General features: G+C 39.3%; 3 protein-coding genes across 3 annotated transcripts; 1 reads left to right on the top strand and 2 right to left on the bottom strand.

Moving 5' to 3' along the window:
* Nucleotides 1-475: 475 nt before the first annotated feature.
* On the bottom strand, nt 476-7,546 carry LOC135463634 (stabilizer of axonemal microtubules 1-like). Its single transcript, XM_064740998.1, has 7 exons — nt 7,253-7,546; nt 4,274-4,502; nt 3,763-3,988; nt 3,384-3,512; nt 2,928-3,159; nt 1,859-1,997; nt 476-1,591 (listed from the first exon to the last, which is right to left on the bottom strand). The coding sequence occupies exons 1-7, from the start codon at nt 7,318-7,320 to the stop codon at nt 1,103-1,105; spliced, it is 1,512 nt and encodes a 503-aa protein (XP_064597068.1). The 5' UTR covers nt 7,321-7,546; the 3' UTR covers nt 476-1,102.
* A 1,969-nt stretch (nt 7,547-9,515) lies between these two features.
* On the top strand, nt 9,516-16,086 carry LOC135474306 (vacuolar protein sorting-associated protein 26C-like). Its single transcript, XM_064754169.1, has 9 exons — nt 9,516-9,584; nt 10,837-10,983; nt 11,382-11,531; nt 11,728-11,808; nt 12,026-12,100; nt 12,537-12,617; nt 13,330-13,426; nt 14,211-14,336; nt 14,522-16,086. The coding sequence occupies exons 1-9, from the start codon at nt 9,522-9,524 to the stop codon at nt 14,602-14,604; spliced, it is 903 nt and encodes a 300-aa protein (XP_064610239.1). The 5' UTR covers nt 9,516-9,521; the 3' UTR covers nt 14,605-16,086.
* On the bottom strand, nt 16,084-20,859 carry LOC135463633 (BAG family molecular chaperone regulator 1-like). The gene is made up of 7 exons (XM_064740984.1): nt 20,813-20,859; nt 19,816-19,950; nt 19,084-19,166; nt 18,363-18,476; nt 17,959-17,988; nt 17,820-17,873; nt 16,084-16,438 (listed from the first exon to the last, which is right to left on the bottom strand). Exons 1-7 carry the CDS (start codon nt 20,856-20,858, stop codon nt 16,376-16,378), a joined length of 525 nt encoding a protein of 174 aa, XP_064597054.1. The 5' UTR covers nt 20,859; the 3' UTR covers nt 16,084-16,375.
* Nucleotides 20,860-21,087: the final 228 nt, after the last annotated feature.

The following is a 21,087-nucleotide window of genomic DNA, read 5'->3' as shown; positions in this document are numbered from 1 at the left end:
GACCAGATCGTGGGTGTCCAGTACTAGTGTTGTCCGCTTTCCTTCAGAATAGATAAGGGAGTAGACTATTCACCTACTGTACCTAGCCTACTGTTTTGTTTAAAACGATACTTTTCATCTGAATGCAGTCCAATATGTGATCACGTCAAAGGTTTCTTCTCTTTTTTTTTTCTCATAATTTTGATGGAATTTTTGGAAAGTTAGATGCCATTTTTTATTTTTAGTGTATATTGGTAATACATGCTTACCTCTGTATAACCCGTTCGTTGGCATTACAGAGCTAAGAATGTTTTTAAAAAGTGTCTTATACAACGCTTGATAGCAAATATTTCTCACATAATTTGGTAGTAACAGCTTATTCTTGATGACACATAGTATCAGACATTCCATATCCTCGTTTTGGCCTCTTTACATACAAAGTATATACTTCCTATCTAAGAATCACAAACAAGTGCCTCATTGAATTAGACCATTTATTTACAGAGCATACCACGGATATGCAGTAAGCATTTATATACCGGACAAAGCCAACGTGTATGTTGAATCTTTCATACAAGGAAAGTTAAATTACATTGTGTCCATACAACCATACTGACACTTCGAAAACGTGCACATTTCATAACGGAGATATTCTATGACATGAAAAACACTTCACAGAATTTCATTTATTGGTTAAATCCTGTCTTACCGAATAATACTCGCGAGACCGTTTAAGGACATGGTCGTCTTGAAATCGATGGGAGTTAGTTGACTTAATTTTTGTCTGTAGGCTACACGTAATCGTTGTCCTCGGGAATATGACTTGGCGTCTGGGAAGTGGGGAGGGGTATACAGGTCCATTTCGTGGACTTCGCGTTGTCCGTAAATACACAGCAGATCGCAAAACTTGGACTAACGTTGATTGAGGTGTGTCCCAGTAGGAATCAAGGTGTGTCCCAATAGGAATAGGAGGAATGCGTTATATGTCCAATCAAATCTAAACTGGGGCGTGCATGCCTTATGGTAGGACGAACAATTTATAAAAAACATTCACGGAAGCGATATATATTTCGAAAAACCTTTGAACAGAACGAAAGCCATTACCATTTCGACCGAAACGTCGTTAAGTCGAAACCTTTACAAGCACATTTACAGGCCCACGCTGACGGCCTTTCCAGACGCCATCGGTGCTTTTGGGGACACCTTTGCGGCGTTTAAGTTCCTGCTCCATGAGGTAAGCCTGTGCTTTACAAATGGGCGCCTTTTTGCTTATGTAAGACAGTCTGTACTCTGTGTCGAAGTCGAAGTTCCCTATCACCTGTTTGGGTTTGTTGTCGGGTTTGTAGTTCTTGGTTGCCTCAGATCTTTTAGGGGTGTAGGTTCTTCGGGTGGTAGATTCCCCAGAAAAAGGTTCCGTGGAGGGGACATAGCTGTGACTTTCGTGGAAGTCCCCATAACGGGGCCTGGGGTTCATCTGCGGACCCCAGTTACGGAAGAACACCTTATTCATTGTGGTACCTTCAAACTTGAACTCTCCTTGGTGAATCTTGGGCTCTGGTTTCGTTGCTCGGGCGGTGAAAGCGGACTCCAGGTCTATGGGCATGTAGTCCCTCTGCAAGTGAGAGACACAAAGATTTTTCATATCGGATGAGTTGACGACTGCTTATTAATGGTATTGTGTTTGTCTAAGTTTGCTTTTGGTTAGTGCTTCTTGAAAATTCAGTTTTTTATAACACAGATTCTGTCAAACCTATGTACTTGAAAAGCAAAAAGCCTTAGCTAACTGTTATTTCTATATTGGTGTGATTTTCTATCCCAACTTCTTGAGCACAGTGTTAAACGTCAGTCAAATAAAGAAATAAATAAACAATCTACCCACCCGTTGAGAAGTCTGTGTCTCAAACTTGACAGTCGGTGGCTGGTAGTTCTCTTTGTCCCTTTTACAACTCTCTGAGACTGGGTGTTGGCGGATGTCGTGGCCTCTAAACGTCGCTCTCTGTTCGGTGTCAAAACAACGCCTGCAAAGAAAACCAGGGTACAGAACAGGATAGAAGGAGAGGAAGTCGGGAGCAAAATTAGTCACTTCAAATCCAAATTCAAAATTCAAGACTGAACAGTCGGCTCAAGCGAAGCATATATGCATTACATACACAATAGTATCAGAACACCACGTCACTGACCACTGAAAACTCATCAATAACATTTGTATCAGCAGTAGGTTACTGACATATAAAAAGATAGTGTTTATTTACCTACAAGAAGCATATTACAGACTGAAAGGTTCATCGAAACTCTTACTGCAGACGTTAACTGGTAATACTAAACAAGTAAAATCACACAGTTTTGTAATCAATCCAAAAAGAGATCTTAAAATTGACAATCTTGAAACATCGTTTGGGGTTAGAATATAAATAGATTGATCGCCCCGGTTTTCCGTGACAGAGTGAATTGCCCTGCGTCGTATGCCCTCGGCGTATGGTGTTTCAGTTCCGTTATTACTGATGTTAAATTAAGTTGTAGCATAGCAAAATATTATTTCAATATGGACTAGAATCACTTACCACCAACAGGCATCTTCCAGGGATTAATAATATCGACAACAGTTTGAACCATGCCCAATCCCCACCCACAAATAACACAGGTATGACTATCACTGACCAAAGAGAACCCTGCCATTATATATTTTTGCAATTAATTATTGAAAGCCATTATGGCATCATTTGTTCTAATGATCAAGAGCAACTGAACTTGGTTCAGCATAGTAACATTCGCGAATGTAAAATGTTATTTCAGATTTTAAGACTTTCAATTGCATTACTCAACATTTTCGTGTAAACAATTGTCTGCCGTGTACATGTCAATAGTCTCATGACAATACTATTGTTCTGGTCACTACATTTACGACAATAAACAAATATAGCAGTCATGTATATAAGCCGATTGTTTACCTGTTGTCAAAGGTGAGGTCAATACACGGTGGAGGAGGGTCAATGGGCTTGGGGGGTGAGGGCTGAATTCCATCCTTAAAACCTCCATAGTCGTGCCTAGTCTGTGTCTCGCCACTAAAGCGTCCCTTGGGGTAATTGTTGATCCGTGATCGTGGATTGGCGGGCACAGCCCTGTGGTGGCCTGTAAATCCCTTGTACGCTTCTCGGGCAGTTGTACCGAGGTCCATGTCACCTACAATGTTCATCAAGGATTGTTGTTGTGAGCGATGACTTATACTACAGCAAACAATACACGGCTGTCTTGTATTCTACAAGAATTACATAGACCTTACTAGACTCCAGATGAGTTGAGACTCCAGGCTACGTTGGAGTGTTGGTCAATATTACAAGATTTAGGTACACATCCTTGTTTGAGGTATACATCGTACACATCGTACACATTCACCAAGCACTTACCCTCAATGACTATGTTAGTCGCCGCCGCCGAGGCCTTGGTCGTGTCCAACGGAGGCACGTATTTGCCCTTGTAAGAGTTCCTACACGTACTCTCCGGAAGAGGGTTTTTGTCCGGATATAATATAGACCCTGTGAAATGAAACGAAACAGACGTCATTTTGAATATATACTAAAACGAAAAAGCGTGCCATCCAGATTAACCAAATACTTACATTCCAAGCATTTACTTTCCAATACTCATCTGTATCTGTCTGCAACAGTTATAGTAATGCAATTATATGATGCTGTTTCAATGTTTCGTTACTGATGAGCGTTTCGACCGTATTCTTCCTAGAATTAAGACAAACACATGTGTTTAAACCTGGTGATAATTTCCTACCGGCAAAACTGGGAAGTTCCTGAAAAGCCATTTGGGGTTGAGCCACCCATTGCTTAAAGTGCTCCCTGGCTGTGGTGAGGGACGTCATAGAGCCTGACACGGGCTCACGGGTATCAGATGGGCCTGCCACACGCCGGGTCGACGGTTCTGATTCTTTAAAGATGAACTCCCGCCCATAGTTGGTATCGAACTCCATGCGGCCCGAGGGCGGATGGTATGTTTCCTCCTGGGGAGAAAATCTTCCTAGATATAGGGTTATGTATATATTCATCTATCTGATTTCCTCAGTGAATTATATGGTTGTCCTTTTGTATCGACCGAAGCTTATCCCACTCTGGAGGGGGAAATCAAAGGGAACGTTTTGCAGAAAGAAACCTACATGGAATTGAAGAATATAAAGATTAAAATAGCATGTAATCGTCTAAAACGTCTGGAAGGAAAAAACAGTAGAAATCTTCAAATAATGCAAAGAGCACATAAATACGGCAAATTTGTCAGTGATGATACATACCTGTCTCAAAAGCTTAGCCTTTTCTACATTTCTAAATGGACGGAATTGGGAGCGTTGATTTGTAACAAAAGACATGGGTGGAGGGTTCATGTCACGTGGTGAGGGCGGCGGGCGTTTGCTGGATCTAGGCCGGACTTCCGGGTGTTCCCGGAATGTCGCCCCATAAGCTGTCTCCAGGGGCTCATGGTTCTTCTTCTGAGCAATCTGAGGAAACTTCTTCTTATGGCGCCTGTTGAAAAAATTTGAATGCAAATGTTCATTTCATTTGTTTACTTATTTGATTATTGCTTGAAAGCAGAACTCAAGAATAATTCACTTGCATAACGGCGGTTAATTCGTTGAGCTACATGTATAGGGAACCGGCTAGAGCTTCAGTTGAGTATATCACATCACCATGTTAGGCTTATTGGTGGAAAAAACACCGGCTAGAGCTTCAGTTGAGTACATCACATCATCATGTTAGGCTTTTTGGTGGAAAAAACACCGGACAGAGCTTCAGCTGAGTACATCACATCACCATGTCAGGCTTACTGGTAAAGAAATCCGAACAGATCTTCAGTTGAGGACATCACATCACCATGTTAGGCTTATTGGTGGAGAAACCCAGAAAGAGTTTCAGTTGAGAACGTCACATCACCGTGTTAGGCTTATTGGTGGAGAAACCCGGACAGAGCTTCAGTTGAGGACATCACACGGAGAAACCCGGACAGAGCTTCAGTTGAGGACATCATATCACCATGTTATGCTTATTGGTGGACAAACCCGGACAGAGCTTCAGTTGAGGACATCGCTTCACCATGTTGGGCTTATTGGTGGACAAACCCGGACAGAGCTTCAGTTGAGGACATAACGTCACCACGTTAGGCTTATTGGTTAAAAAACTCGGACAGAGTCCGATGAACATCACATAATCATGTCAGGCTTATTCTTGGAAAAACCCGGACAGAGCCTCAATGGCACCACATCTCCATGTCAAGTTTATTGGTAAAGTAACCCGGACAGAGCTTAGGTTGAGGACATCACATCCCCATGTTAGGCTTAATGGAGGGGAAAAAACGGACAGAGCTTCAGTTGAGGACACCGCCTCACTATGTTAGGTATATTGGTGGGAACAACACCGAACAGAGCTTCAATTGAGGACATCGCATCATCATGTTAGGCTTATTGATGGAGAATCCCGGACAGAGCTTCAGTTGAGGACACCACTTTACTATGTTAGGCTTATTGGTGGAATAAAACGGACAGAGCTTCAGTTGACGGCATCACATCACCACGTTAGGCTTATTGGTGGAATAAAAACGGATAGAGCTTCAGTTGAGGACATCACCATGTTAGGCTTATTGGTGGAATAAAACGGACAGAGCTTCAGTTGAGGACATCACATCACCACGTTAGGCTTATTGGTGGACAAACCCGGACTGAGCCCCGAGGGCACCAGATCACTATGTCAGGCTTATTGGTGGAGGACACCGGGCAAAGCCCAGAGAACATTATATCAGCAGGTCAAAACTACTGGCAGAGGAAGCCAGAAAGAGCCCTTACACGCCATCTCAGCAGGTCAGGCTTATGGGTGGAGCAATAGGAAGCGGACGCAGTCCTGTGGACATTATGTCAGCAGGTCAGCTTTACTGGTAGAGGAAATATGGGAGAGCCCTGAGGACATCACATCACCAGGTCAACATTATTCGTAGAGGAAGCCGGTAAGAGCCCTGAAACACCATACCACTAGGTCAGGTTTCTCAGTGGAAGAATTGGCGAAGAACCCTGAGGACACCACATCACCAGGCCAGGTTTGTGACAAATCTTGAAGTCGGGGCCAAACCAGGGACGGGAAGATTTTAAAGGGAAGATGGTCGTGGGTTTCTTCCGGGCTCTGCCAGTGGTTTCCTCCCACCATAAAGCTGGCAATGGTCATATAAGTGAAATAACATTGAGTATGGCCTACGGCGTGAATCCCGAATCAAACGTATGTATAAATAAATAAACAGAGGCAGTCATGGATTATAAAAGCTTGTGTTCATTTTGATGTGCGCCAATTTTATATACAAATATGAATTATTCTTAGTTATGTATGGTAAAAAAAAAGGTTACATAAATATATGAACAATAAATACTTGTATGTATATTGATTGTTTTTATTGGTTTTATATGTACTAAAAGTTACAATCTGGTCAATTAAATTACTGAAAAATACAACAACATATCTCTTGATTGGCCCATGCATGGGAGAAACATTTTGAGATGTGGTATAAATTTGTTAAAAGCAGTAACACGATCTGTCAGCTAACTTTGCTATAATATTTGCTGTACGGGCAAACCTGAAGTTAATTAATCTCCCTTCAGATTTAGCGATAACCCCTTAATAATTTACCACAGCATTCAAAAGTTCGGAATAAATCAAAAGCAAATTCTGTGTTCAGATCAGCTCATGAAAAAATAATTATAAAATGCGCTTGTATATATTTGCCCATGACGGATTAATTGATAATAGCTTAATCTATATAGATTATGGTCTGTCTTATTGTTAATGTCTGCTCGGCTACACACATTAGTATACCAGAGGAAGGTGACAGCCTAGGGCTTTATATTTAAATATGCAAGCCAGGACCTGTCAAGCACAAATCTTACGGGCATACATTGAGTACCAGGCATGATTTAACCGGCTGACGTGTTGGCCTATGTACGGTATAAGCTAACATTCCCAAACATAAGGGGCAAATAATAATTCTGGATCAAGAAAGGAAAAAAAATCGCTCTTCTAATACTTGGTTCATCGTTAAGATAAAACATCTGTATGAAATATGCATTGGTACGGCGCTTAATGTATAACCGACGCTGTGAATGGATTTTCCTTTAGGGCCATGCATATCTAATGGTAAATTAACTGCTTCATATCCTCACCAAGGACTTGGTCACTATATGCATGCCTGAGCAGTATAACATTTATCCCGTGTAGATACAGATACAAACTCAACTCACCCACAGTCACAGAGTTTACTGATAATTTCCTCATCCAGAATGTCGGAAACTTTGTCCGCGTCACACATCTTGTCGCAAATCTCTCAGCTTGCCGAAAGGGGTGATATTTGTCACGCCAATCAAAGCGCCGCTTGTTTGCTTTATACGGCTTATCTATTATCTGTGTGATAAATTTACCGTTTTCACATTTTACCCCAAGCCAGGTGTGGAATATATCAGCACAATTTGATGGATGTATCACCAGGTTAACAAACTATAACGGGTTTAGTTCACCAGGTCTGGATCCCTCAGACTGTTCCTATATCAACCACCCTTCGGCAAATCGAAGAGCTGTTTACAAGGAAGGACTTGCCCGGTAGCAACAACCACATGCAGCGATTCTACCTGGATACCGGACGGGGCTCGGGACAGATCGGAGCGATTCGGAGCCTTTAATCTTCATGGTTCGTTTGCTTTGTTCAAGTTTTCTGCCGGCACTGCTATATTAATATACTGATAATGAGTTGTTATTGACATAGTAAGGCACTTGTTCTTGGCAGCTCTCCACTGGTCTTATAGCACCTTAGTGCTTACGAACAATGAGTTGTATTCACACCATTATAGTGCATTGTGACTCTGTCAGTTAGTATTACACCACTATAGCCGCTAAATTACCCCCAACGCTCAATACCCCACAGAGTAGCGAAGTCTTGTATGTGACGATTGTTTGAGCTTTAAATAAAGTTGACGTGTACTTTGCTTTCAGAATTAAAATAAAAAATGGAAACAAATTTCTATACATACAAATGAATGGAGTGGTAGCCTGTTTTACACTTTTGCATATACACAGATGTTGAATCAAGTTCAGTTATAAAATATCATCATTTAGCGCATATAAGCTAACAAATACACCGTAGTACGGGATTGCATGTACATGTATATATAGGTCCCGTATGTGTCAGGTCGGGAACAATATAACCTCAGTATTATCTGTCCTTCGGTAAAACCGAACCATTCTTATTACAGTTGCAGTGTATTGTATGTATCACGGCAACCGACAGTAGCTGAGATTCGGCTTGCATGGCAATACGTATACAGGATTCATGCGGATTATTTTCCAATATTTTTCCACCGTCCTGTATTCTGGTATTATCAGCCTAGCCAAGTCCTATCTGGGATATAGGACATGCAAATATAATATGTGCTGTACAGTATATTTATACATGTATAGGTAGTCCCATATCATGCAGATTACCGTGAATCGCCGACCTCTCACGTATACCACTCAAGTCAGGCAGCGGTGAGAGCGGCGTTGAGTCACGTTCAAATTCACGTTTAACCCCAGGATTGCACGGCTGCTTGATTGCGTGATTAGCGTTCGTTTAACGCCGTGTTCAAGAATTTCTCACCGAAAAGGCGGGGGAAAGTTTTGTAGGTAGAAATCATTTTAAAATTGACGTTAAACTGCAAGATTGTATGACTGCTTGATTGCTTGACTGGTGCTGAGACTAATATAACATCATATTTAGTGGCAGATTGACGTCCGTTTAACGCCGTGTTCAAGAATTTTTCACAGACAAGACGGTGGTTTTATGGGTACAGAAAACTGGTGTTCCCGAAAACCAGCGAAATTCTTATGTACCCACAAAACTTCTTGCTTTCAAATTATCCGCAGCTCTCAAATTATCCGCAGCCGAAACATCGAGAGCTGGATTCGAACACGCGACTTTATTAATTACTGTTACAATTAGCTATGGATATAACAACAGTTCCATCTTCTTTGAAAAAAAAAATCTACTTTCCATAACTGCGTTTCACTAATCTTCAGTAATTTTTTCCCTCAGGATAATGACTGCATAACATGTTAGAAATACATGTTGACTTTTTTATACACGTATTTCAGCTATACACTGTGATAACTCGTCGACCTAAATCATGATCTGCCAAACCTGTTGTTACATGTAATATTTGCTCAGTGGAATCCAAAGGCAGAAATCCTTTGTCAAGGATGACTGTAATATATTGAAAATATTTTGTTACAGAGTTTCATTCATTCTCTTTTTAATGACAAAATTGACAACATTTTTGCTCAGGCAGTATTTTAGGCTTAAAATGAAACTCATTTTCTATTGCTAGTTTGCTGCATTTGACAGAAAATTTTCTCGCATGCGATCCCTTAAACTGCTGTGTTAAAAAAAACTAAATGATAAGACATTCAAATCAAAGAAAGGTTGGATATATGAATACAGCTTGAAGTTGCCACGCCCCCTTGAGTTGTCACATGATACAGATGTCCAAAATGGCGACCATTGATATACGCCTGAAGAAAGTGAACAAAATTTACACTGATGGAGTAAGTCGTAAGATCGCTACCTTATGCAAAATGTTCACTATCGCTCAAAAATCTTCTCTAAATATGTTGTTCTGTTTTGTTTTGTTTTATTTTCTGTGAGTTATTTGCGGTGTCACTGACGACTGCACAACTCAGTTCTGGCATGGCTGACAACAACAACGGTATTTGTTAGTCAACACTTCTCCGTCACATTGCTACGACACACACCACATAGAAGTGCTTACATGGCACATGCAGCTCAGTTATGTCATTGTTAGTGTGTGGTGTTGACTGTCATGAATCTTAGAATTAATCCACGATGCTTTTGGGGGTCTGGAAACGATGTGGACAGAATCCTGTGAGGGCATTTCTGATTTACTGAAGTAGTTCTAGTTTTATAGTGTACTTCCGCGGTGTGTTTAAGCATCTCCTTCTAATTTGGTATGTAAACCGGCCTAGAGCATCGTTATTGTGAAGCACAATACTTTGTTCATAAAATACCGATCAAATTATGCGTTGTTTTTTTTTTTGGCTGTAGAAGTGTTGTCTGTTCGCACTCTTGCCACAATGGTCGCATTTTCAGTGATGCTGCCAGGTCATGATTGAATAAAATGTTAGTTGCGGGTATCGTGACCGAGTCACCAAATTCGGGCCAACTCATTTTTTTTTCATTTTTTTTGGGGGGGTGGGGGGGGAATGTGAGAATTTTCTCTTGCGAGAGACAAACATACCAAACGCAACTATAGTGCTTCGATTTACAGAAATTGATTCAGTATTACAGGTTTGGTCTTGCCAGAGTCAGAGGAAAGTTCAGTTCATCCACTGTGCTTCAGCACATCCATCTTCACACCTTCACTACAACAAATCCGTTGTACCTACTGTTTAATATCAGCAGTTGAGGTGGCTCAGTATTGCTTGGAATGTCAGTGCTAGGGTAGATCAGTTGACCCACATTCATGCGGCTAATACCTTATAATCCTGCAATTGCACTGCACAATAACCAGACTGCTTTTAAACCCATGGGTTCTGGTTTCCCTTGAAACAAAACTTGTTTTTCCTCTTGTTTAACCTTAGCTGCGGCTTGAGATGATATAAGTTGTTGTAAAAGCAAGGTTGATGTTTTGATCTCTGATGTCCCATTATGTAAAGCTGATTCTACAGTGAATTGATGTCACTCATTACATAAACATCAGTTTTACAAATCCCATAAAATTTTCCTTTTCGCAACCCTTAAGCCTACACTGTACAGTTTAATGTTATTCTTTTTGCACAGGATCTGGTGGCTGGAGTTGTAGTTGTGGACAGTGGGCGCAGTGACTTCCAGCACCAGGGTATCACGTTAAGCATGGAGGGGGCAGTGAGCTTACAGCTTAGTGCAAAAAGTGTTGGCTTATTTGAGGCTTTCTACAACTCATTAAAGGTAACAGAATACATTGAGACAAATGCTTTAACAGTCTATATGTGAAAGATTTTCAACAGGAAAATGTGTTCGCACAGCTAGATTTGATAAATGTCATGTACATAATAACAAAAAATTCCTTGTCAGATTTTGGGGAAAGTCAGACCATACAATCTTATTTTTATATGTGCATACATTTATGGGAGCATCGGTAAGCCTATGTTTAGAATTGATTTACTGACCTTTGTAGAATTGTAGTGACTGTTTGACAGCTACTGACATGTTAATTATACTGAACATTTATACTGCATTAGTTTCGTTTCAAATTTTTCTTTTACTGAAAGCTGTATTTGTACCACCAAAGTTTTACTTCTTGAAGTTTGGGTAGTTGCTGTTCATGGATGAATTGCCCTTTACAGCCAATCCAGTTGATTAACTACTCTCTTGAAGTGGCCAAACCAGGCAAGTTACCCAGTGGCAAGACAGAGATTCCATTTGAGATCCCCCTCAAGGGAAAACCAAACAAACCGTTGTACGAGACTTATCATGGGGTCTTTGTCAATATACAGGTTAGTAGATGCACAAACTTTATCATCATAACATTGTATTGAAGTTCTGGACATGCTTTACCAACATTTGAAATTTGTACTTGTTCATTTTCAAATGTTGGAAACAAACATACAAACAGGAGGTCTGCAGCTGTGATGTACATTAATAGAAAATAAATCAGATGTAGATAACAGGGAGCTTTTTCCTTTGTTTCAGTACTCATTAAAAGTAGATGTCAAGCGATCTTTGCTGAATAAAGATCTTCAGAAACAGTGTGAATTTATAGTGGAATATAAGGTGAGTTCTGATTATGACTTTTTCTTATTCTTAAACATAATATTTTTTATACACACATCTTGTAACTTTCATATTAAAATCGAGAACACAAATAAAACTCAGCAATTGATCTGTGCACTATCATCGATACAAAAATATTTGACTGTTGTAAAAATAGTGTTGGCCCTCTTTCAGTGTCATTGTCTAAATGATTTCAGTTTCTTTTTGGTTCATGCAGGAGCAAGATACCAAAGCCAAAGTGAAATCTGTACCCTTTAGTATAACACCAGATACATTAACAAATGTCAAAGAGGTAAGATATTCCACTGCAAGGTGTGCATTATGAGTTTGAAATATTCAGACAAATAAGTGAAATATTAAATAAGTAAAAGTGTGTATATGCAGGAATATTTTAATCATTTGTCAGGAGAAATCAAAAATCATTTTTAAAAAATTGACGTTGTGTTGGTGTATACATGTATTAGGCCTAGTTAATGAATGATAATTCCAGTCCACTTTATCTGATTTCTCCTACCTGTAAGTCTGACCACAGTTATACAAAAGAAATTGATGTTGAATATGACATAACAAATATCAAAAATATATTAAAAAATCAGCTTAACCAAGATGTATATCTTATATAAATATGTCTCAGTCAAATGTATGTCAGATTTTTATATTTTGCTGTACACTATATGTTGTAAGAACATGATTGTTTACGTGTTCGTTTTTTTCTTTTTGAATTTCAGAAACAAAATGTTCCTTCATTTAAAATTAAGGGCACGCTTAATTCTGCCTCAATCAGCATTTCGAAGCCACTGCAAGGGGAGGTGAGTCATATACAGTGTATATCTCCTGCTTATAACAAATGTATTCTTTACACAGTGAGTCAGGGTTGTCTGTGTTCAGGTTGCATTAAAACTCCACCAGGCTTGTACACTCTCTTTCTCTCTGTAATTTGTTTATGTTACCAGTTTGCCTTTTAATCAACATATCACATATTCAGCCCCAAGATGACCATATGCTTTAGAGGGATCCATTATGTTTTGGTATGAAAACCTTTCTTCAAGTCACATAGCATGTATTTATGTATGTATGTATGTATTTATGTATGTATGTATTTATGTATGTATGTATTTATGCATGTATGCTTAGGTTGTATGTCATACTGAACAGTTTTTCAGTCATATCAGGAAGAGAGGTCATAGGGTGTATGTACATACACTGTGTCCTCTAGTGGCAAGGCGCTGATGAAGTATCATGCCGAAGAAGACCAGAAATGGCACCCCAGCCAATCACATTACACAGACACCAAGCCAACGAGTCCCATTTTCTTGCTCTAATCTTTCATTACTGAGGGCCAAGCCAGGCAGGTGAAGTCTTTGGTATGACCCAACACAGGTTTAATCTTTGGTTTCCCCGACATCATCTAATTCTGTAGTGTGTGTGCGTATACATGTACATGTATGATTGCACAAATCCATCAACATTGTTGGGTGTTTACTTAGCCATTCACCTACTTGTTGTGGTGGACTGTTTCAGCTAATAGTGGAACACTGTAATGCACCCATCAAGTCAATAGAGTTACAACTCGTCAGAGTGGAAACATGTGGCTGTGCTGAAGGATATGCCAAAGATGGTAGGGACTAAAGCTTTTACTGATTATGTGCTGCTCGCTCGTCATTTTGTAAACACTTCTTATTTGATTATACTTCTGATAGATAGTTTCACCCTCTAATTCGTCGGGGGCCTCGATGGCTCAGTTGGTTAGCACACTAGCGCAGCATAATGACCCAGGAGTCTCACCAATGCGGTCGCTGTGAGTTCAAGTCCAGCTCATGCTGGCTTCCTCTCCGGCTGTACGTGGGAAGGGTCTGCCAGCAACCTGCGGATGGCCGTGGGTTTCCCCTGGGCTCCGCCCCGGTTTCCTCCCACCATAATGCTGGCCGCCGTTGTATAAGTGAAATATTCTTGAGTATGGCATAAAACACCAATCAAATAAATAAATAATAAATCAAATTTGTCCAGTGGCAACAATTTGCTGGTTAAGTCGTTTTGACTATATTTTGCCCAAGTATATTCACTTCATTCCACCATAATAAATCATGAATGTTGCTCAAGTAATGTTGACTTCATTCTACCATAGTAAGTCTTGTATGTTGTTCAAGCAGTAAATAAAGGCATTGTTTGTTTGAATTAAACTCTGTTTCAGCTGCTGTCTTATATCCAGGGGCAGTAGGATCACTTCCCAAAAAGTTTTTTTTGGAGGGGGGGGGGGGGGGGGGGGCGCTAAGTATCAAATTAGGCAAAGGTTCCAGGAGCCTGCCTATAATAAATGGCAGCTCTGTAGAGAAAGTGGAGATGCTGATATCCCTTCCCACGCCCATTTGTGCTCACTGTCGTTATTGACCTGTGTTGTACAGCTACAGAGATACAGAACATACAGATAGCAGATGGAGACGTGTGTCGAGGTATCACTATCCCAATCCACATGATATTCCCCAGGCTGTTCACCTGCCCTACACTATCAACAAATAACTTCAAAGTCGGTGAGTTTTCTCCTAACTCAAGTTACTCTTTCGTTTTGGCAGCTTTCTAACATATACATGTGACTCTGAAAAGAGTTCATAGATGTCATGGGTGTTAAGTTTGTCCTCTCACATTGCTGTGAATACATTCATCATTTTTCTTTACGACAGTTGAAAAGGCAAATGTTTGTTTTATTTTGTTCCAGAATTCGAAGTAAACATCGTTGTTGTGTTTCATGATGATCACCTCGTTACCGAAAACTTTCCTATCAAGCTGACGAGATTCTGATACAAGCTAGTGTTGTACAGAACGTAATCATCCTCAACATCAGCAACATCAGCATCATCAGTAGCAGCATGCTCCAGTACATAATCATCCACCGTGGATGTGGCGACGTTAAGCCCCAAGCACTCCCTCACTCCCTCACTGTGGTTGTGGAGGCAGTCTGTTGTCTGAAGTGATGCATAGGTGCTCTACTTAAACATTTCAAATGCTTCTGGATGAGAAGCAGTTCCAATGTCACCCTCTAACTAATTAAACTAAGAAAAGGCTCCATAGTCTTTTTGTTTGGACAGATCAAAAGGAATTAGATTCGAAGTTACAGCTTAAAGGCAAGGATGCCACACTGGATGTGAATAATTATGTTTTATCACTTTGTCCAGTGCCAGGATAACTGTTAAGACAACTGTGTTTGGTCTTGTGTGTACATCTCTGTGACCAAAAGCTGGTACAGTGCTGTCTTATCATTGATATAGGCCATTTCTGTCGCTTCGTTTGATTCAAGGATATTACACATTACAGTGGTTTGGCTTATTGGAAGAACAAAAGAGGCTTCACTAGATATCTACTAGAAACCTAATTACAATCAAAATGCCCACTTGCCAAAATGCCTGCTACCAAATAGTTTGAATGTATAATTTAAATATTTTGATATTTTTCTCTGACTTTGAAGCCAGTATCTCAACAATCAGTCGTCATCATATGACTGCCAGATTGTGGAGGAAAGAAAGTAAGACGTAAAACAAGGAGCATACATACAGATATTCAAATGATCAGCTCAGTGTCTTCAGCTCAGCTGCCATGTTTATCTCCGGCTATGTCAAACACCATGTATGACTTATGGTAGAACGAAGTCAACATTACTTGAGAAACATTCATGACTTATTATGTTGGAATGAAGTGAATATACTTGGGCAAAATAAAGTCAAACAGAAACACTCCAAATATACACAGCTTATCTGGTTAAAATATTTCCTATTATGTGTGTATATTAAAATGCTCTATTAAGCTAATATTTAAGCAAAGGTTACAAAAATGTGAGGCCTCCATGGCTTAGTGTTTTGCAGGCTAGTGCAGCCCCTCAGTGTTATGCCGTCGTATAACTGAAATATTCTTGGGTACAGTGTGAAACACCATCACATAAGTAAATAGTAAATACCAAAAACATCCACACAAATATAAATAACCCTTACAGAAACCACTTGCATGAACTTTAATGTGTCTGTGTTCATCCTTGTAACCATGTCTACATTGCTTTTGCCAGGATGTAGTTGTAATCATGAATATTGCATGTCTATATATTTTATTGTACATAAGTATGTTATATTGTAAATAAACAACAAATATACCGCAATTCAAATCTGATTCTTCGTGTATGCGGATTAAAGGGAAAGAACTCCATGAACCTTGACTTGTTTCTTCTCTGGTTTCAATTATCTCCCTTGGTCTACTGGCTCTCTTATGTAACCATTTGTTTTTTGGGTTTATTTTTTTTTTTGATACATAGGATACATAGACTATATCGAAATATAGTTCGGTCAACATGTGGAAAGAAATTGTACTTTGACACATAAAAATTTTTTAAAAAGATAGCAAGACAAAAATGAGCTTGTACTCTTGTATTACCAAATTTTTTAAAAGAGAACGATCAATAAAACCAATAATCACATGACATGTAAATGACCAAATGATCATCTTAAGGCTTTGAGCGTTTCATAAAATGGACATACCAGCCACCAAAAAAATTGTCTTCGTACAGATGTATGAATAAATAATTACTTTAGGAATTTAACAATAAATCCTCCAAACCATGCTCTAAGCCATCACATCTGTTTAATAGGGTCTGAAAGCAAAAAAAAAAAAACAAATAAATAAATAAATGCAACAGCAATACTTAAAATAGGGTACAAAAGATATCTGAACTGCACTGCTTACTCTGCTGAAAGATGCAAGGATATGCATATTGTTGGGTTTATTTGAGATTTTATTACCTTGATGTTGAGGAATGTTTCTACTAAATTTGCAAAAGTAGCACAGAATAAGCATGAAAAATCCAAAGTGAAAATAGGTAAAATTAAAGTCTGAAACAAGTTCACATCTATGCCCTATCAAGCAGTGACCTAGATGACATCTGACCTTACACCGTGAGTGTCCTGCAGATCTGGGGACCTCTCAAACACCCGGCAGTGGCACCTTGACGTTGTATTGATGTCAAATATACTTTTCTGACATCATGAAGACGTTGTCACATTTCATACAGTACAACATTACAACAGAAATTGATACATTGTGCTGCAATCCATTTTTGACAAAACAATGGCTGGTGATCTGGCTTTACACTATTACCACCTCAAGGGATCAAAAATATGCAACTTTCCCGTTGTTGTCTCTTTACATTGAATCCATGTGTCAGACAATGCATATCAGACGTCCTCGTCTGGTTCCATCACAAACAGTCTTCACTGTGTGACGTCACCAGTCAAAAGAATATTGCCAGTGTGGAGTTAAGCCATAATCATTCATTCATTCACCAGTCAAAAACAGGTCCCCTGTAGGCGAGTTGGCCCAGAGTGAAAATTTCATAGTTTGAAGCCGTATTCTTATTTTGGAAGGATGTCAAACTCCAAAATACTGTTAATACTAATATGACAGTTTTTGTTTTTCACTGTATTGAAAATTGTGATAATATTCCCCTTTAGGTTGTTGCTATTTACCTCACAAGAACATAGGTGTCATTTATACAGCATTTACTTGAGTGACAACTTTTATTTCATACTTTACATGGTGGCAATAATGATTGCAAACATGTAAATCTGTCTTCTTAGTGTGATATCTAGAGCAACTCTTGTCAGAATCAATCCTTGTTCTCTGTCTAATACAGGCCTAACATTTCTTGGTTGAGTGGTTTCCCATCCTGGGACACACAAGTGTATTCAGATGATGCTCTACTGTGCTCTTGTGGCTGTGCAGCCTAACATTTGTTGAAGACCACTTGTCTTCCACCATTATGGTGTGCATATCTGTACATCACATGGTGGGAAAGTTTGTCGAGAACTAGCCCAAAGGTCAGGGGTTTCTTCCACCCATATAACTGACTGTCATCCCACATAGTGAACAAGTTTTTGAATGTGGTATTAAACAACAATCAATAAATCAATCAAATCATGAACTTCTAGTACACTTCAAAGCAAACATACACCCAACCTTTACACAGGTGGGATTACCTGAATCCTTGTCACTAAAGATTTCCTTTGCTCTAGCTTCTGATGCATTTTCCCCTAGCTGTAGAGAGTCAGAGATTCTAACATTTTCATAAATGATTCAGTAGTTCCTATCAAATGTTTCTTGAGTTTTTTCCAAAGCAGTATGCTGGAGATCCTTGTGGAGAAACCCCTGTGAAGAGACGAGTAGCTGTTTAATAATTATACCCCAGTCTTTCAGTACTGTTCTTAGCAAATCTAACTAAAGCATACAATGATGAGAAATCAGTTACACACTTTGTCAGTACATTTTTCATACCCAAGCTTTAAACACTTCTGTCAGATGTATCAATATATGCATGTAAACTACTTTGAGGTCATATACAAATATATGCAAACAATAATATAAAACAAACACCATTTAAGAGTTTTCACAACAAAATCTGAAACAGCCTTTAGCCATAACAGACTAGATAATTTTTTTGAATTTTAAGTTTAACATCATCATTTTGAAGATGGGACATATATTTCATGCCTTGAATGATAAAAAAGCTTCATAAATCTCACCCGATGTATCCCATCAAGGTCAGAGGTAATTTCACTTAGTTTCTTTTCCTCCTTGACTATAGCTGCTTCCATCTTGGATAGTTTTTGGATCTCCTCTGTCTCCCCGGCAACTAGCTGATGACAGCAAGAAATATCAATGTTTTATGTGCAAAGAGCATACATATGTACACTATAATACCTCAATGATCCTTAACACAATTATCCAAAACAATGCATGTGGAGTCATTAAATGCAAACAACAAAATCATTATTAATCAAATGACTGTTGTTTTCCTAAAAAATGTTTCACGTATACAATGGCAGCCCTCAATATGAGCATCAAATTTTTTTATGTTCATCACTGCTTTGTCAAATTGAACAGGTGAATTTCTGATTGATAATGATGATGGTTTGTTTATCTCCTGTAGGAAGACTTTCCAATAACCTGTTGTAACAAGGCAATAAACAGGTCAATATAAAATCATAGAGATATATGTGTCTGGCTTAATTATAATTGATCAGCATTCAGTTTAGGAGACACTCTGAACACACTAAGTTGGAGCTGAATATATTTTGGCAATGAACAGAGACGTAAAAACCTAAACAAGGCATAAATCTAAACTGGTAATAAGTTCTCTGTGCGTAGATAATGATCATCATGCTATCTTCGAATCAATTTGCTTAAAGTTTTTGCTTAAAGCTGACTTTGTCATACTGTTTAACTTTATGAGATTACCGGTACCTTTTTCCCTATGAGCATTATTTTAGACCCGTTCTTTATTCCATCTGGCACCAACAATGCATTTGGATCCTTCAGTGATTTTCCTATATTACAATGAAAGCAAATCTGACATCAGAAAAGAACATGGAACAATATGTGGTACTGTGCAGATAAGCATCAATATGGTTGATTGATAATGATTAGGTTTTCACACTGTTCACAAGAATATGGTAAGCAGCCATTATCAATTACCAAACAAAAATCATGGAAGAAAAAAAAAAAAAAAAAGAGAAAGCCAGAGGGTGGATTTGAGTTTGCGACTGTTGGACAAACATCTGTGTAAAGCATCGGCAACGCTTAATCATTTTAATCTAGCCAATAAAGATTCAATGAAAGCAGCAGATTTACTGCTTTTACTCAATTTATGCATGATAACAGAAAAGGTCCTAAACAGATTAGCATGATCCAGAATGTTACCCATTTTTCAAATAAAACCCACACTGTATTTTAAGGTGGCTATTGTCATGGAGCAATGGGATTTAATGGCAAGTCTTAAAACACACACATAATAAAGCTTGTGATATTTATCAATGTTTCTGAATGTGTAATTCCGGCTTGTGGCATCCGATTATGAGTTGTTGGAGACTTTCTCATGTTGCTGATTTACACATACATGTATATATATGTTAAGTTTTTCTTGAACAATGATAATCTTATTTCCAGTTAAAACTTATCCTATAAACAGCACCTTACCCTTGAAGATGAGTCTCTGGCTAGCTGGAGGCACCCCTGTCATTTCCTCCACTCTTTTAGCCAGGTGTTTCACCTGCAGAACCCCACCTGCCTCATCACTGGGCAAGGTCAACTGAAAATCTTCCTTGTGCTGACCTACACAAAAGGGAGCACCAATAATGTCCACACACAGCTCTAATAAAAAGCTACATAAATAATTCCAATGTAATAGTGTCAAATTCCTTCATTCCCAAAATTCCAATCCAGCTACATGTATATTGCTATACCTTACAATAACAACCAGATATGTTTTGTGGCTTCAAAGAATTTATTATTATTTTTTATGGTGATTTGTACTTTTTACTTTTACCATGGTGATCGTCAAGATTCATGGGTAGAGGAAACAGAAGTGCCTGGAGTAAACCACCGGCCTTTGGAAATTTACTGACAAATTTTCCCACACAATGCCCCCCCCCCCCCCCCCCATCCTCCACGGCCGAGGGCTTCGCACACTACCTCTCAGGAGCCCCTCACCAATGGGAGTTCAACTACAGCTCATGCTGTCATGCTGGCTCCCTATCCGGTTATATGTGGGAAGGATTTCAAGCACCCTGCGATTTGGCCGTGGGCTTCTACTCGCAGGCGCTGCCCGCGGTTTGCTCAATCCTCCGCCTTATGAGCGAAATATTCGTGAGTGCCTTTTCACAACGTAAAACAACAATCAAATAAATACATAACTCATATACGGAAGGAACGTAGACCGCTGTATGCAGTGTATGCAAAAGTCACGGAAATTTTATAAAGGGCTGAAGGCTTGATACGTTTTGTTCTCACGCTTTAAATACTTAAATTACCATGTTTATCAAGATCCTGAACTCCATGGCAACAGTCGATCTTGCAAAAATCAAGAAGTCCATTTGACGAATAACAGGTTGTTACGTAAAACATTAGCTGCTTAATACCTTTGTAATTTAATACTTCTGAATGCCATGAAGACTGAGTTTAGATACAGTCTTACCGTAAACAAGCTGCAGCTTCAGCGAAGTTACGGCCTCGGCCGCCATCTTATTCACACCATTGAAAACAAACTCCTGTCAGACGCGTCAATTTTTTGTTTGAACGGGAGTTATCCCCCACTTAACCTGGGTACAGCCTGAGTGTTCATATAGGCTCTGGTACAGCTAGATATGTTTGGCGGGGTGGGGGTGGGGGTCAAAAAAATACAAACCAAAAAATGACAAATACTCCCGTCAAGAGATCTTTATTTCGTCAAATATGGAATACTGGATGTGT

Source organism: Liolophura sinensis, chromosome 1 (genome assembly GCF_032854445.1).
Source record: "Liolophura sinensis isolate JHLJ2023 chromosome 1, CUHK_Ljap_v2, whole genome shotgun sequence".
Classification (NCBI taxonomy): Eukaryota; Metazoa; Mollusca; class Polyplacophora; order Chitonida; family Chitonidae; genus Liolophura; species Liolophura sinensis.
The sequence above is the reverse complement of the archived record's forward strand: the minus strand, read 5'-3'. Positions and strand labels throughout refer to the sequence as shown.